Source organism: Biomphalaria glabrata, chromosome 6 (assembly GCF_947242115.1).
Source record: "Biomphalaria glabrata chromosome 6, xgBioGlab47.1, whole genome shotgun sequence".
NCBI lineage: Eukaryota > Metazoa > Mollusca > Gastropoda > Planorbidae > Biomphalaria > Biomphalaria glabrata.
In genome coordinates, this window is record NC_074716.1 from 21,416,283 (window position 1) to 21,432,081 (window position 15,799).

The 15,799-nt window shown below is 34.7% G+C and overlaps 1 protein-coding gene across 2 annotated transcripts in view; it reads right to left on the reverse strand.

Moving 5' to 3' along the window:
* Window positions 1-7,978: 7,978 nt before the first annotated feature.
* The window catches only part of LOC106075349 (tubulin--tyrosine ligase-like protein 12), a 29,302-nt gene continuing 21,481 nt past the window's right edge, over window positions 7,979-15,799 (reverse strand). For both annotated transcript variants that reach the window (XM_056033165.1, XM_056033166.1), the window contains 4 exons: window positions 15,107-15,261; window positions 14,724-14,880; window positions 12,063-12,201; window positions 7,979-9,168 (listed from right to left, as the gene is read on the reverse strand). In XM_056033165.1, the coding sequence (XP_055889140.1) occupies window positions 9,020-9,168; window positions 12,063-12,201; window positions 14,724-14,880; window positions 15,107-15,261 (600 nt within the window). In that variant the 3' untranslated portion in view covers window positions 7,979-9,019. The remainder of the gene's footprint in view (window positions 9,169-12,062; window positions 12,202-14,723; window positions 14,881-15,106; window positions 15,262-15,799) is intronic.

A 15,799-nucleotide genomic window follows, 5' to 3' on the forward strand; every position in this document is an offset into this window, starting at 1 on the left:
GGTTTAGCACCTGATCATGTTGCGACGTTACGCTACTGCACGAAAAATCGCTGCATAAAAAGTCCATTTTAAAAAATGTGCGTGATATTTACATACAAAGTGCATTATTAGCCTTTATAAACAAACAGAAATGTTTTCTTTTAATTTTAGCAGCTAGTTGACCAGAAAAAACATCTTTAACTATTATTTATATTTGTTGTAAACATTTCCTGTACATTTTATAAATATATTTGACTTAGTGATACTAAAAATACACAATTATTGACCATCTTTGTTAGCATATTGTAACATTGCCTCCCTTACATTTACGTAATTGTTTTAGAATTGGTGTATTTTTATGAAAAAATCGCTTGCATAATTAATTTTATAAATTAAACGGTTTGTTTTTAGAAAACCAAAAGTAGCCGTTGCACATAAACTTTTCAAGCCACATTTAATGATGAAATAATATTTTTCATATCTCTTCTAGTTTTCGAGATCTGAATGTGACAGACGGACAGACAGACAGACGGACAGACGGACATTTTGCACAAACCTAATAGCGGCTTTTTCCCCTTACGGAGGCCGCTAAAAATGCAATAGCCTAAATCCGTAGACGGTGCTATTAGTAGGTTTCATCTTTTTAGGGCCGACAAATTTAGCGATTAAAAAGCAACATAAGAGCTATATTTTTTTTAAAGATATAGAGCATGCATACAGTTATCGATACATTATTTTTTAAAAAGTAACATAATGATTTTGAGAACAGATAGGCCTACAATTGGAGTCCTATCATATAATATACAATTTATGGGCCGTACTGTATAGAAATCAAAGCAAAAAAATCAGTCGCAAAATTCCACAACTCCAACACCCTTGGCTACGCCCAAGGTGTCGCCCCCTTATGGGTGTCATCCGGTGCGTTCCATTTCCCGTCCTCACTTCCCTAGTGACGCCACTGATAGCTCGAGATCTTGCACACTGTTGAATTGCCAAACAATAGAAGTTGACTCATTTATATACCTAGGGTCAATCGTAACAAAAGATGAAGGATCAATAAAAGAGAAAAAAAAAAACGTTTAAGCTTGGAATCCTCTGCCATGAGCAAACTGTGGAAAATCTGGAAGAGTAACATCAGCTTCCCGGTAAAATTAAAACCGTATTCTTCGCTAGTGGTCTCTGTACTCCAATATGTTGTGAAAGATTATCACTGAATGCTGTGGCTGAAAGAATATTTCAAGCCTTTGAAAGTAAATGCTACAAAAAAAAATGTTGGGGGACAGTGCCCGCCGACCACCTCGTGGTGTTCCCTGGTAACTGGAGTAAGTTCACCCCTTTGCTCTCGGGGTCTTCCGAAAAGGGCTAACGTTGCGGGAACCCCAACTTTCCTAGCAGGCTCTCACGCTCTCCTGTTGCAGAGCTCTGCAGGTGAGGTTTGGAGAAAATGCTAAGCTCTGATTGACATAACCCCTGCACGCTCATCTGGTGTGGAGATTGTGTCCGTCGGGGTCTAAAGCTAATGCTGAACTGATCAGCCGCCGCCCTGGAGACGAGTGAAGGGTCAAGTCATTAAAATCTGCGGGCTCTAAACACGTGGTTACAAAAAAAAAGGTCTCCTGCCTAACTCCACTTTCGTTGATTAAACCCTGGCCATACAAGTGGCTGAATTAACCGGCCTTTTGATCGTTCTATAGTCCAATGTTAATGTCTAGACTGTTTTCACTGCTCGCTCTATGGGGCAACCCAAGTCCCCTCCCCCTTGAGGAACCCATACTTATGTCGAGAATAAATACAAAGAAACCGGGTCTGAGCAGACCCTAACAGGCTCCGCTAGCCAGGTAAAGGGCGTTAGGCCTGACATCGAAAAATGTGCTACTAATTGGCTCGCAACGTTGGTAACAAGGGAGAACAGGCCACGTTGTGAAAAAAAGAGCTACCGTTTTTCCCAACACACAAACCCTGATAACATCCTTTTTCCCAAAAACGAACAAAAAAAACCCCCACAAGTCTCAGAAAAAATTAACCCAACACCTCATACTGGGAAAGTAAGTGCCCCTCATGCTAATTTAGCTGGAAAGATAAAGCAACATGATCCCCAAATTTCTAAATCTGATCCTAAAACTGTCAAAGTCCTTCAATGTAACATCCGAGGACTAATTCCAAAGACACTTTAAATAATAAATCTGCTCCACAAAGAGTGTGTGGGTGTTGCCATACTACAAGAATGCCTGATTGGTGAAAAAAGAAGTATCTCAATACCCGGGTACTCTGTTTTCCGCTGCTCCTGTGGGGATTGCCGAGGCCTGGTTACATTGGTGGCTAATGCTCTGGTCGCCAAGAAAGTGCCCACAGACTTGAGTCAGGGGAGGACAGACACTTTGGTGCTAGAAATTTGGAAAAATAATAGACGCTTCAAGTGCATCAATGTTTAAAATCCACCAAATCAAGAACCGGCTTTAGATGTCAGAGAGACAATAACTGTAGACACTATCATAGCTGGAGATCTAAATGCCCATTCACCTTCCTGTGTCTATGATGACACTGATCAGTCTGGTAAAAAAGTTCATGACCTGTGCAATTCTACTAACCTTTTTCTTTTGCAAAACAAACACTCTCCTCCTACTCTTCTGCATGCTAGCAATGGTTCACTATCACGACCAGATCTTTCTTTAGTCTCTGCTAACTAGAAATATGTCATAACTTATCAAGTACTAAGTGACATTGGTAGTGACCATCTTCCAATATTACTGACTGCCACTCTTTCTAAAATCAACACCAAGGCCACTTTAATGCTGCCATATGGAAATGCCAGCTCAAAAAGGCTCCCGGGCCGGATGGTATCACCCCGAAATGCTCAAGCATGTAGGGGGCAAAGGAAGGGCCGTGCTCTTGGCATTAGTAAATAGAACCTGGGCAGATGATCATCTGCCTGAACATGGTGCAAGTTTTCATCATGCTCTGGCTATTATTCAAAAAGCAAATGGAAAAGTGGTTTGAGTGCTTGGACAAGTCCCAAAAAGCCCGTGGAGTCTGGGAGCGCACGAGGCGCCCTGACCGCACTTCCCGTAGTGGAGGCTGTCCAGGCCTGAGCAAGCTATTATAGCAAAGTGCAGGACAGGCCACTGTCCTGTTGGCTCATATATTTTCCTCACGGCTATGGCTAAGCTTCGATTCACGGTGCCCCCGCTGCGGGGAAGAAGAGGAAACCGTGCCTCATATTCTGTTTGACTGCCCCAGACTTGCTGATCTCCGTCTCGACAGGTCTGGGAAACCAAAAATTCTCGACCTGTATGGTGACAAGTGACATGAATGCACTACGCAAGACAGCAGGGTTTCTGTCCAGGGCTTTTGCAAGAGATGATTTGAGCCTCTCAAGCCCTCACTCAAATGGAGTTTGATGATGATGATGACAGAAAAATGTTGGGTTTCAGATACCAGGAAAAAAAGACAAATAGTTTGTACTCTTACAAGTAAACATTCTGGCTGGCAAAAAGGAAGACCCGCCCATACTGTGAATAGACGAAAGCTGAGCTGGTTTGGTCATATTGTGAGATATGACTATTTATCAAAGGTAATTCTTCAAGATACAGTGGAGGGAGCACGAAGAAAGGGATGTCCAAAGCAAAGTTGGATGGATAAAATAAAAGGATGGACCGACCTCTCTCTTGATATCCTGCTAAGAACAGCTGCTGACCGGGGAAAAGTGGAGTGATTTGGTTACGCAAACTGTCACAGCGCCCCTTACGACGAACAGATAATGATTGTTTCCGAGAGTGGATAGTACAATGGCCTTCACCCTTCAGGTATGTCTTCATCAAAACTAGCCGCTTGCGCTCTATACTCACTGTGCTAAGCGCAACTTATACTTCATCTTAAATGATTCCGTCAGCTGTGTTCAAGAAGTTGCAGATTTCTATGACTTGGTATTTGTATATGTTGTTTTGCTCATAGCATCTCAAGATGGGCTCTTCTTGATTCCAATATGTATAGCATGGTTCCCCGACAAAATAGCGATGACAAAATAGCGCCGACAATATAGCGCAGAATTAAAAAAAAAAATCATTTTGCAAGAAATACTTTAGATATAGTAAAAAGGAGAATGATTTAAAATTTTTAGGTGCTCTGTTTCTCTGCAAATAGGCATAACATTAGGCATAGGCCTACATCTAAAAGATAGAGGCCACAACACAAAATGCTGACAGGACCTTCACTTACTAAAATCCGTACATTTATACACACCATATAGATACAGGTCCGCGGTATTTTTTCTTGCGCTATTTTGTCGGGAAATTTTGAGCTATTTTATTGGTGCTGTTTTGTCCGCGCTATTTTATCGGGTCACTGGATAGCATAGTTTATAGAACACTTCAAAAAACAACACAACTATAGCAGCCGCTATTGTTTTGTTTAGTCCAAAGATGCAAGGTGTAAGCAAAGTGCAGTATAAGACTCAACAATGATCAACTGATACAGGCATATACTTAGCCACATCTATTAGTCACATTTACTAGCTGATAGTCGTGTTTGGCTATGATGAAAAAGTTGGTAGGCCTAAAGCAATTCAAAAATATCACACAAGTGAAGTGGAAAATTTAATTAACATTGTAGTGTAAAGTGTACAGAAAATTCACACAAGTGAAATGGAAAATGTAGGCTAGTTAAAACTGTAGTGTAAAGTGTACATAATATATCACACAAGTGAAATGGAAAATGTAATTAAAACTGTAGTGTAAAGTGTACATAATATATCACACAAGTGAAATGGAAAATGTAATTAAAACTGTAGTGTAAAGTGTACATAATATATCACACAAGTGAAATGGAAAATGTAATTAAAACTGTAGTGTAAAGTGTACATAATATATCACACAAGTGAAATGGAAAATGTAATTAAAACTGTAGTGTAAAGTGTAGCCTACATAATATATCACACAAGTGAAATGGAAAATTGTCACCACCTCAAAGTTGGTGCCATAGAGTAGAAACCCTAATTCTGTATTGTGTATGTTAATTCCATATTGTGAATCTTATTCACAACCCATGTTGCACTAAGGTGAACACTTTTGACCTTAGGTGAACCAGGGAGTTAAAGGCAGTCAGTCCACATAGAGATCTTGTAGCAAGCACTTGTATTGAGTCACTTAAGATATAGGCAGTAGAGTTAGATGTTTAAAGTAGTTGGTTATAGAATAAGTACTAAGTTGTGATATTCGTATATTACTGTTGGATTAATACTGACCATTCCTGGGTCGAATTGTATGGTGTATTCACTATGTGGTGTTATATTAAACTTATTGTGTCTGCTACACCCAGCGTCATTTCATTATTCTGTGATTTGTAACAAGAACCCAATGTCACCACCACGCCTACATGGAAAACCACAGCCACATTCATAACATATAAAATAACACAGTGACAAAAATGTAATTAAAACTGTAGTGTAAAGTGTAGCCTACATAATATATCACACAAGTGAAATGGAAAATGTAATTAAAACTGTAGTGTAAAGTGTACATAATATATCACACAAGTGAAATGGAAAATGTAATTAAAACTATAGTGTAAAGTGTACATCTCTCTATCAGTTATTCATTTGAACCGAAACTTCATTTTATTTAATGTTTTTTATTGCTCCACCATTGAACAGTTTGAAAAGGACTCCCGCATACTATATACATACTCTCTCTCTCTCTCTCTCTCTCTCTGAATCTCTCGTTTTTGTTTTTTTGCCCATCCGAATAAAAGGCCTCCATTTACCCTCCTCCTTACACATTTTGTTTTCTATTTCGTGTTTATTCCAGATCTAGGCCTAGGACTATAGCACAGATACAATTCACAAAATGACAAAACGACTACACTACTGCAATGGGACTGAAGCCATTAGATAAGTTACAGGCATCAAGTTTCCAGACCGCTGTCAGTATAAAAGTGCGACAATCTCTAGGAAAATCAAATATTAAACAATGACATTTCCATACATGACAATCTAAACGTAGCGATCTAAGGGCTAACTAACACAGATAAAAAAGAAATTGACCAAGCGGTACACATAGCTCTACAAATGGGAGTATTCGAGTCCGAAGATTAATGAGGAATGCGAGTGTATGTGTTTCGTGTGTGAATGTTGTTTGTACTTGCTTCTGTTTTGTAAAATGTTTTACATGTTTCGGATGTTCCTTCAGAGTTGAAGATAGTTTACTTCCTAGTCCAAACCTCCCGCAGGACGACGGGGGATGGGAGCGGGCTGGGTTTGAACCCTGGACCATCGATAAATTCAAACGACAGTCCAGCGCGCAAACCACACGACCTGGCAGCCATCCTGCTGACCGGGGAAAAGTGGAGTGATTTGGTTACGCAAACTGTCACAGCGCCCCCTACGACGAAAGTATTGTAGTCTGTAGTATTCTGTAGTATTATTGTTACAGTAGTTACGCTGAGGTGGTCAATTGTAGTCAAAATGAATTTCTTTATGATTGGGTCAATACAAATTATGTATCTCTTATCTTAAACACGCAACGAGAATATAGTATTAACAATATATAGGCCTATTATGTAACTATCCCGTGAACGATTTTTCGGTGAAGGATTTGTCGGGGAACCAATGGTCAGTGAACGATTGGTCTTGTGAACCAGTTGTGGTGAAAAAATAGTCGGGTGAACGAATTGTCAGGTGAATAATAGGCTATGTCGGTGAATAAATAATGTCTGAACGATTAGTCGTGTTTCCCCGCTGTCATGTTTAAACTGTGGAAAACCTGGAAAACTATTTTTCGCCACTATTATAGCCATTGTCTTCTATATGTTTGTGAAAGTCGGACACTGAATGCTAAGGCTGAAAGAATAATCCAAGCGGTGGAGAGTAAATGCTACTTCTTCTTCTTCTAGCCAGCTTTTTGCTGCTGAGCCAAGACTGTGCCAAGAAAAAATAGTTTGATGTTCTCTTCAGTTGTTCAGCAACTGGCTATGATTGGTGTAAATAAGGGAGGATATATTGCACGGATATTTGACATTTCGTGACCATATTAACGACCAGCCTTTATTGAATATAAAGCTTCCATAAGATGATGGAAATGTCATGTTGATAAAACCCATAACTGAAAGTGTATCTATAATGTTGACAAGTTTTTTTTTAATGTTTTAGAAAACCAAGTGAAAGATATATATACATGTACTTAGAAGAGTCAAAATTGCTGTAAGCACCTTTGTATTTTGTTTGAAAGCATACCTGACATAGCACACACTAATCAGATTCATAAGTTATAAGATTTTAAGGGAGAAAAAAAAGCTGATGAGATCTACTTCATATCTTAAAATGTCTAGAAAGAGGGGTAGGCTTGTGTTAGCTTGAATTTATGATATGTCGAGCTCAGGAATATAAACAATGCTGCTTCAGTGTATGGAGCCATGGAGAAGTACAGGACATTTTAAGAAACAACGGAAAAGCTATTTAATGCTTCTGCCTAAAATTTTGGTACAATGGAAATCATTTTTTTCGTTCTAAAATTATAGCCTTTACAGGTTCTTTAAGTTCTATTGCCAGATGTCTTTTATTTTACCTATCTTTGCTTTATTTATTTAGTTATTTTTTTGCGGGGAAGATGTATAAGAAGGCTCAAGTTTCATAAACGTAGGCATACCCTTAAACTTTTGACAAACTGGTGGCTAATCCAACTTTTTCTTTACCAAAGGCAAAACCCGTTCGACAATGGAACAGTCGACACTTTCACAACTGGCAAATTTATTAAAAATTAAATTGTTAAAGAAATTAATTTTAAGTGATTGATACGTTTTCAAGTTTGAAATCCAGAAAAGAAAAAACACTGTAATTTACTTAAGGTTACATTGTTGCAAAATTGAACTATAGATAAATTGTAACAACCCAATTTCACAATTTTATTGACACTCATTTTATAGTTGTTTAACAATCAATTAATGTAGTTAATTATAAAGTATGTGTATTATTAAACAAACAAAAAAATATGAATTCTTTTTAAAGGGGGGGGGGGGGGGGGGGCGGGGGTGACACCCTGAGTTGACAGCACCGGGTGACATCCACCCTATTGACGCCACTGATCAAGAACCTTATTATTTCAGAATTCCAATTTTAAAAAGGCTATAAATGTTTTCAATGATAAAAAATTTGACACCCCCCCCCCCTTTTTTTTTACCACATTAAAAAAAAAAAACAACATGAAAAGTGATTCTAAATTGATTTATTAATTGAGTTTAGAATGATAGATAATAGAAAAACACAATTTTAGTGGCTTCTAGCATTTACTTTAGCATAAAACTATATGTTTAAATTGGAATTATGTATTGCTATTTGTAACTTCCCAAATTCAAAATTCAGCAAGTGGAGCGGGCCTGAACAGGTAAAGTAATATATAGGGCAATCATTTGTAAATATCAAATGGAAAGGATAAGGGGGAGGGGGGGGGGAGGGTTGTCCCATTCCTGCAGGAACCAAAGCAATTGCTGATGTCAGGTTCAATCTAAATGATCATCAGACCATACCCAGAATTCACAAAAATAAAAATCCTACTGCTTTTAATAAGACTTGAACTTATTAACTTTCAAATTGGCATCTAAGCATTTAACCACTCTACCATCCGATCTCTAAAAGTGGCAGAGCCACACGTGAACACAAATAATTTAAAAGTCAAAAACAATTGTTTACTATTTAACTTACTCAAACCTTCTTGGATCTTTTTATTAACTTTAAGTTCTGACTGAGAAGCAACGGTACTCTTGGTGGTTATATTCTACTTTGGTTACATTGAAATAGAATATTGTGTAAAAAAAAATTAAAATGAGCCAAACCACAACTTGGACAAAAAAAAATGTGCATTTATTTTTTCTTACCCTCTAGTAAATTAAATAAACCTTCACATAGATTGAATCATGTAAACAAATATCCAGGAAACAAAAAGCATAAAATTAACATTAATGCATATCAATAGAGAAAAAACAACAACAATATTTTGTATGTCTTTTGTTTTAGGCTTTAATAAACTTAGTAAACAAAAACAATGTGTTGAGGTCACAACTCTACAACATGTTTGTTATCTGTGTCATTGAGAAAGAGAACACTGAATATATCGTTGACAAAAGATGGGTGGTATTTGCATGCTCTGGCACAGTCTGGACTGAAATTGACTTCACACAGCATTGGCTGCACCACTCTGTTACCTGTAAAATGAATGGAGGTTTGATATAAAGATATAAAGGTTCAACTGCAAGCAGTTTTAGGTTATGACAAGGGAAGCAAAAACACAAGAAGGTTAGTTCAACATGGGCTTCAGGTTTGGTAGCAGGAACTGAATTAAATAGTGCAAGCACAGACAATGAATGGTCCTAATGAGTGAATCTGAAACTAGATTTAAAGACTGAACATCCAAAGCACTCTCTTATTTTCCTAATAACTATGTCATAATAATGTAGAGAAATGTAAATGGTGACAATATTTTGGATCAACATTTGTACTTAGACATTTTTTTAATGGGAAAAGAAAAAAGACTGAATATTCACACACACACACACAAATGTACTTAATCTACTTAGTTCTGTATTTGGAAGTATTTAGCAAAAAAAAGTACTTAAAGTATTTCTAAGCAAGTGTTAATTGAACACCAAATTTGAAAAATATACAAGCAGATACCAGAGCTGCACCATGACCATAAACCCCTCATATAGAGTATCTACAAATACTTCTTAGGCTTATCAGTTGTAGCCTTCTTGTCTTCCTATATTATAATGCCTCTGTACGCACACACACACACAATACATGCCTCTCCCGCAACATTTTTTGGTCCTTGTACCTTCCAGTGGAACAGCTGACCTACACACACACAAACAAACAAACCACACACTACTTAGGCCCTTGAGCTTGAATTCCAAATGTGCATAACCATAACATGTTTCTGGTTAGTTTGACCTGAATAGTTTTTAATTTTTTATTATTCAGCGCAACAGCCAGAATTACAATGACGTCAAATAATTTTGTGTCATCCTCTAATAGAAAGCCCCGATTCCTAATCACAAACTTTTAGGCTGCCCCATTTTTTTTATGCAAAGCCAGTAATGCAGTTTTAAACAAAGCACACCATTCTTTGAATCACCCCTTGCATCCTAGTATATAATAATGCTCCGCAATACATACATTTTTTACTGTATATTATAGAAGTATTGATAAATAAATCATTGAAGTGGAACAGTTCGAAAGAAGAAACATCAGTATTTGCAATTTAATCCACTCTTTATACTTTTTTTTTTTTTTTTGTAAGTCCTAGATCTAGAGACATGTTATATAGAATAACACAAACTAGGCCTACATTAAAAAAAAACACACTTTTAGTAGTCCCTATATTCACTTGACAATTTTTGTGGTTTTTAATTTTTGGTTTGATTTTAAATAGAGATGTACTTGTAGATTTAGTTATTCTAAAATTATGCTACACATTATCATTAACTATAATTTTACTATAATTTTCTCAACACATACACACATGTTTTCATACAATTGTTTCAAGTTCTTAGTAAAAACACATTTGATAATCACACTGACTTAAGAATTATCCATCACATTCAGACTGACAATTATCTAGATCTAGAGGAGATTTAGATCTAGATTTATATATGTGTAGAAAATAAACATAAATTATAAAACTGGAACAGAAGAAAGATCAGAACCAAAAAAATGTTAATAAGTGCTTTAAATGTTGGCTTTAACTCATTAGCTACTAATGCGACCTTCCCCCCTCAGTACTAACGCGCCCAAATGCGCCCGCCACAACACACACACAGCATGACTAGCGTAGCTCTCGTTATCCTGCACAACGCGTGGTGTTATTTTGAGCTGGCTGGGTTTTTTAAAAAATTAGAAATATAGATTGTTTCATTAAAAAAACCTGGATGTTTTTACGTCTTTCGCTTCAGTTTCTATGGGCCTTCAAAGTTCTGTGATTTTTTTTTCAATTTTCCTTAGCTGCGCAGGCCATTTTCTCAATGACCTTTCAATTTTTAGACCCATTATCGCAAATAATACACTAAATACAGCTAATAATGAACTTAATATTGATCATTAGAATTTAGCGCTACATTTAGACTTAGATCTAGTCCGATTCAGAGAGAGAGAGTGAAGTAAGCATTAGAATTTAGATCTATCTATCATCTAGCCTAGATCTAGACTATTCTGGATCTAGCGTCAATGAATCTTCAACTTCTTTGACTGATATTTTGAACAGTTTTTATTTACCACATGAAAACTTTAGATGAAATAGATCTAGTTGGGGGTGTTCACAACGTTGGTTTGGACAATGGTTTGATTACTTTTAGTTTGTTATGCTAGAAGTAATGAAATCTGAGACACATGCAGAACCACATCAGCATGATGCCATGTTCAGGCAACTAAGGGCCTCACACGCACCCAGTGAAAGTCAGTAAATACTCAAGACATATACAGATTTTATATATAAGCATTATGTTTATTGTCTAGGCCTACTAAATTCCTACTTATAAACATTATTGGTCTTTGGGTAAATGTTAAAGGTTACCAAAAATTACAGATCTGATTGGAGGGGGGGGGGGGGGGGTCCACCAGTCTTCAAAAAATGAGGCACTCCAACTAATTTTCGTCTTTACCTGTTGTTTTTATTGTTTTAATCTTGTAAAACCTATTCAAATTATACATCATTTTAAAGGTCATCCATTTCTCTTTTTTTAGAAGTATTTTTTGTTATTGATAGATGTTGTTTTATGTTTTTTTAAATATATTTTGTAAAGTCAGTCTATTTCTGTTTTGGAGTTATCTCCCTTTGCTTAGTATTTAGATGCTGCTTAGGTATGGGCTTAGTAGCTAATGAGTTAAAAAACATATTGTATCGGAATTGCGAAAAAAATGGCTTATTGTTCCATGTACTCAGAAAGTAATAATGTTATTGTCCACAGCAAGTGGAAGAACCAGTAATTATCAGTCAGTGATCAAGGCCAAGAATTTTATGTTGCAGATTCTTATTTGATTTAAATAGTAGTCTAATTTAAAAATTATAAACAATTTTAGAAATCCACAAAGCATCACAGAATACCGGAAGAATCTGTATCCCAAGCCAGCATTAAATCAACTGCATACATAGCACGAGATTGTGGAGATCTACCAATGCCTTGTGGAGCTGGGAGTTTTGTAGCTGCCTGGAAGAGTTCTTTAATCATAGTGAAGATATCCTTCTGTTAACAAAAACATGGTTTAGTTTTGGTGAGACAAAAAAAACAATCAAACATTACAATTAAAACATAACTCAAATGTGACAGATCTAGTAGAATTAAGTTTTATTTAGTGTGTAGTACTGTAGAACCAAAAAGAGTTGCTAGGGTCAGACAGGAAATGACAATTGTAGGTTTCAGACGAAGAGTAACACTAGAGACTGAATAGAACAGGCAAAAGGCAACATGTTCACTTGTACATACTTTTTAGGTTTTATTGGAACATTTTGTGAAGTTGTCTGATGTTTCAAGCATCTGTGTGAGCTTGCATGAGGTTAAAGTGGTTTCTTTATTATATCACAACACTAATTATTTATAAATAATTTAAATACATATTTTTCTGTTTATATATTAGCCTTATTTATTAAATATTACAGTATACATGGTATAAATTACTTATACATTATTTAGGATGTGAACTACAGTTTTTTTTTCATCACATTAATATTAAGAAAGTGAGCAGGACTACTAAAAATAAGACATTAATGGCATATTCATTGTTCCTACAATAAATACATCAGTTACTTATGGTCCTCCAGGAAATGCTTTTTTTTTTTAATTAATGTATTGTATAGCACCTTGTTTACTATAGAGTATATTAAGGTACATATCTACCATAAGAATGATGAAATTTAACAAAAAAATGGATTGTTTTTTTGTTCTTTACATTATTCAATACTTGAATCATGTATCTATAATATAAACTTTATTTCATGTAAATAAACCAACTAGAAGTATTTTAAATATATTTTTTAAGTTGGTGGGTATTGTTTACCTTAGCGACCTACTAAAAGACCCCCCCAATTTTTTTTATATTACATTTTTATTAAGAATCATGAACTAAAAATGCGATACTATTGTAATACTTAACCATTCAAAAAAACGTAAAAAGGGATGTTACTCTTGAAATACTATTAGGCAAGTTTTTTTTATTTACATTAGTGACTGAAAACAACGAAATTTTTACTAAGATTTTTTTTCTGCAAAAAATGTGTTGACATGTCCAGATCTACCTACATACCTTCTACTATTACTTTGTGTGCATTTTAGTTTATTTAAATCAATATTATACAATTAGGCAGAGAGTTATAAAAGAAAAGAAGTTTTATGGCAGTAGTAGCAGTAGATAAAATAGTAGTAAACTAGATAGATCTAGTACTAGATCTAGGATAAATCTTTTACATATCACCAAATATCAATAATGAAAATATATTACTGATGGGGGGAGCTTTTTCATGTAAATTAAGCAAGAACCTGTAGTATTTAGTAAATCAACATACTCTTATATTTTAATAGCTAAATACATGTTAAATAACTTCATTACAAGTTACATTTAATGTGATGATGATGGTAAAGTTTGATTAACATTCTAGGTTTATGTCGATGGACCGAACAAAAGATGAATTTTAATATGCTATTTCATTCTAAGTCATTTTTACAATTGTCAATAGGAAAATGGTTTTAAATCATTCTCTGAAATTAAAGTTAAAAGCCAAAAAATGAACATCTTTGGAATCGTCACTTTTATTTGTCCCACAACGAAGGCGCTGGGCATCATTAAATTTTGACTGAAAATCGATTCCCGATAAGTTACCGAAAAGGCCAGAAAATGCAGAAAAAGTCTAATAGAAATGAAAATAAGATTTGCAAATAAAGCCACATACTCATAGATTACTTTGTATGCATCTGAAGCATTTATCACAGTGCTAATTTGCCAATGCACAACTTTTAAAGTTTTAGAATTTAATTATTGGATTATCATTTGTGCTTTATTCATTAAGGGGCTGTGTTACATTTACATGGGAGCAAGGAATATCCACAATACAATCATCACAGTTTGAGATCTATTCAATTCAGCATTATGTCACATCACAACATTGTATATTTGTACAATGCATGTTAGTATATCCATATACAAAAAAAAAATAAAGGCGGAAGTTGAACCTCTATGATAAAGATGGAATGTGAAAAAATGGATGCAATTATTTTATTTTATTTCTTTCATTTTCTTCAAGATGTTTGTAACCTGTCAAATTTTAATTACTTATGGGATCAAAGGAAAAACTTAAGAAAAGAAGAGGACATAATTGTTGGTACTATAAGAGGAAGATGCACGCATAGGTCCAACTTTTTTATGTGAATGTCATTCATGCCAATGCCAAGAGATTTGTTTGCAAGGATCTTCCAACATAAATTTTCTTAGTCTTCTTGTCTTTGCTTAAGAATTTCTCATCTTTTTTTAAGATATAGTTAAAAGTAAAGCTATGTTTGTAACTGTTGCTGGTCTAAGTTTATCTCACCTCATTTTAGAGTAAGTCAAAATTTACAAAACAAATCTTCATACAAAATTAAAGTAAATAAAAGTCAAAGATGCAAACATGAGGCTTAATTTCTAAGTTTCTAAAAAAAAAAAAAGCAATAATTGTGTGGCATAATTCAAGCTATCATCAGATTAAATTATTTATGTACATCAACAAATACATTACCTCAATATCCTTCCAAAAAAAGCCTTCATTTTGCTTCTCAAATTCAGGAATAAAGTCATTATAATGCATCTGTTTGAGCTTCGTCTCAGCTCCTTCAACATAGTTCATTACAGTAAAGTGTTTCTCATAGTCATACAAATCATTCAAAGAATATGGCCTAGATAATTTAAAATAGAATTAATTAAATCAAATATAAGTTTATTAAAGTTAATTTTAAAAATGAGAAGGATAAATGAAGCTTTATAAATCAAAGTAATTTCCTCATAAATATTTGTATTTATCAAATGTAAAAAGTAGTTATCTTTATCTTTTTTTTTTAATCTCCATTTGAATCTATGTGCAACCCTTAAATGTAAAAGAGAAGAGAATGGAATTAAATTTACTTGTTAGCAAATCTCAGCCAAAAGACTTGATAAGTAAATAACTGTAGAGGTTCTATACTTGTTAACAAAACCAAATATCTAATGTCAAACTTCACATCAGCTTCAACATCAGATCGATGAAAGAGTACAGGATTCTCAATGTATTTACAAGCAACCTAAAAAAAAATTTTTTAAATGTCTCATTAGTTGAGATCACCAATGTTATGGTGAAGATAAATGAAACCAGCTGTAACAACTAACTAGTGAATGAAACAGAGAAGTTAAAATGTATATTGCAGATGTTACTTCAAAAAAGAAGATAATTATGTCCTACGCATTTTTATGTGTTAATCTAGTCATGCATGTTAATCAATGAATAAATATGAAATAGAAGACCAAATTTGAAATTTAAAATTCCATTTAAAATTAATTAGCCACTGTTGTATGTGTAGACACACCAAAACTAAAATACAAATAGTTAGTCTACTGTTACTCAAAGAAAAACATTACATTCTTAATAACTAGGCTCATGATGACCTACAAAAAAAACCCTTTAAAAATTCTATTTACATTTAAAAAGTGCAATTGCAAATTATTAATACAGGACATCTTTAAAAAAAAAATATATAAAACTTTGTGCCTTGCAAATTAATGTTTTAATTTTGTAATACAAGTTTCATTTGCAACACTTGATAATTATCTTTTTTTTCTATG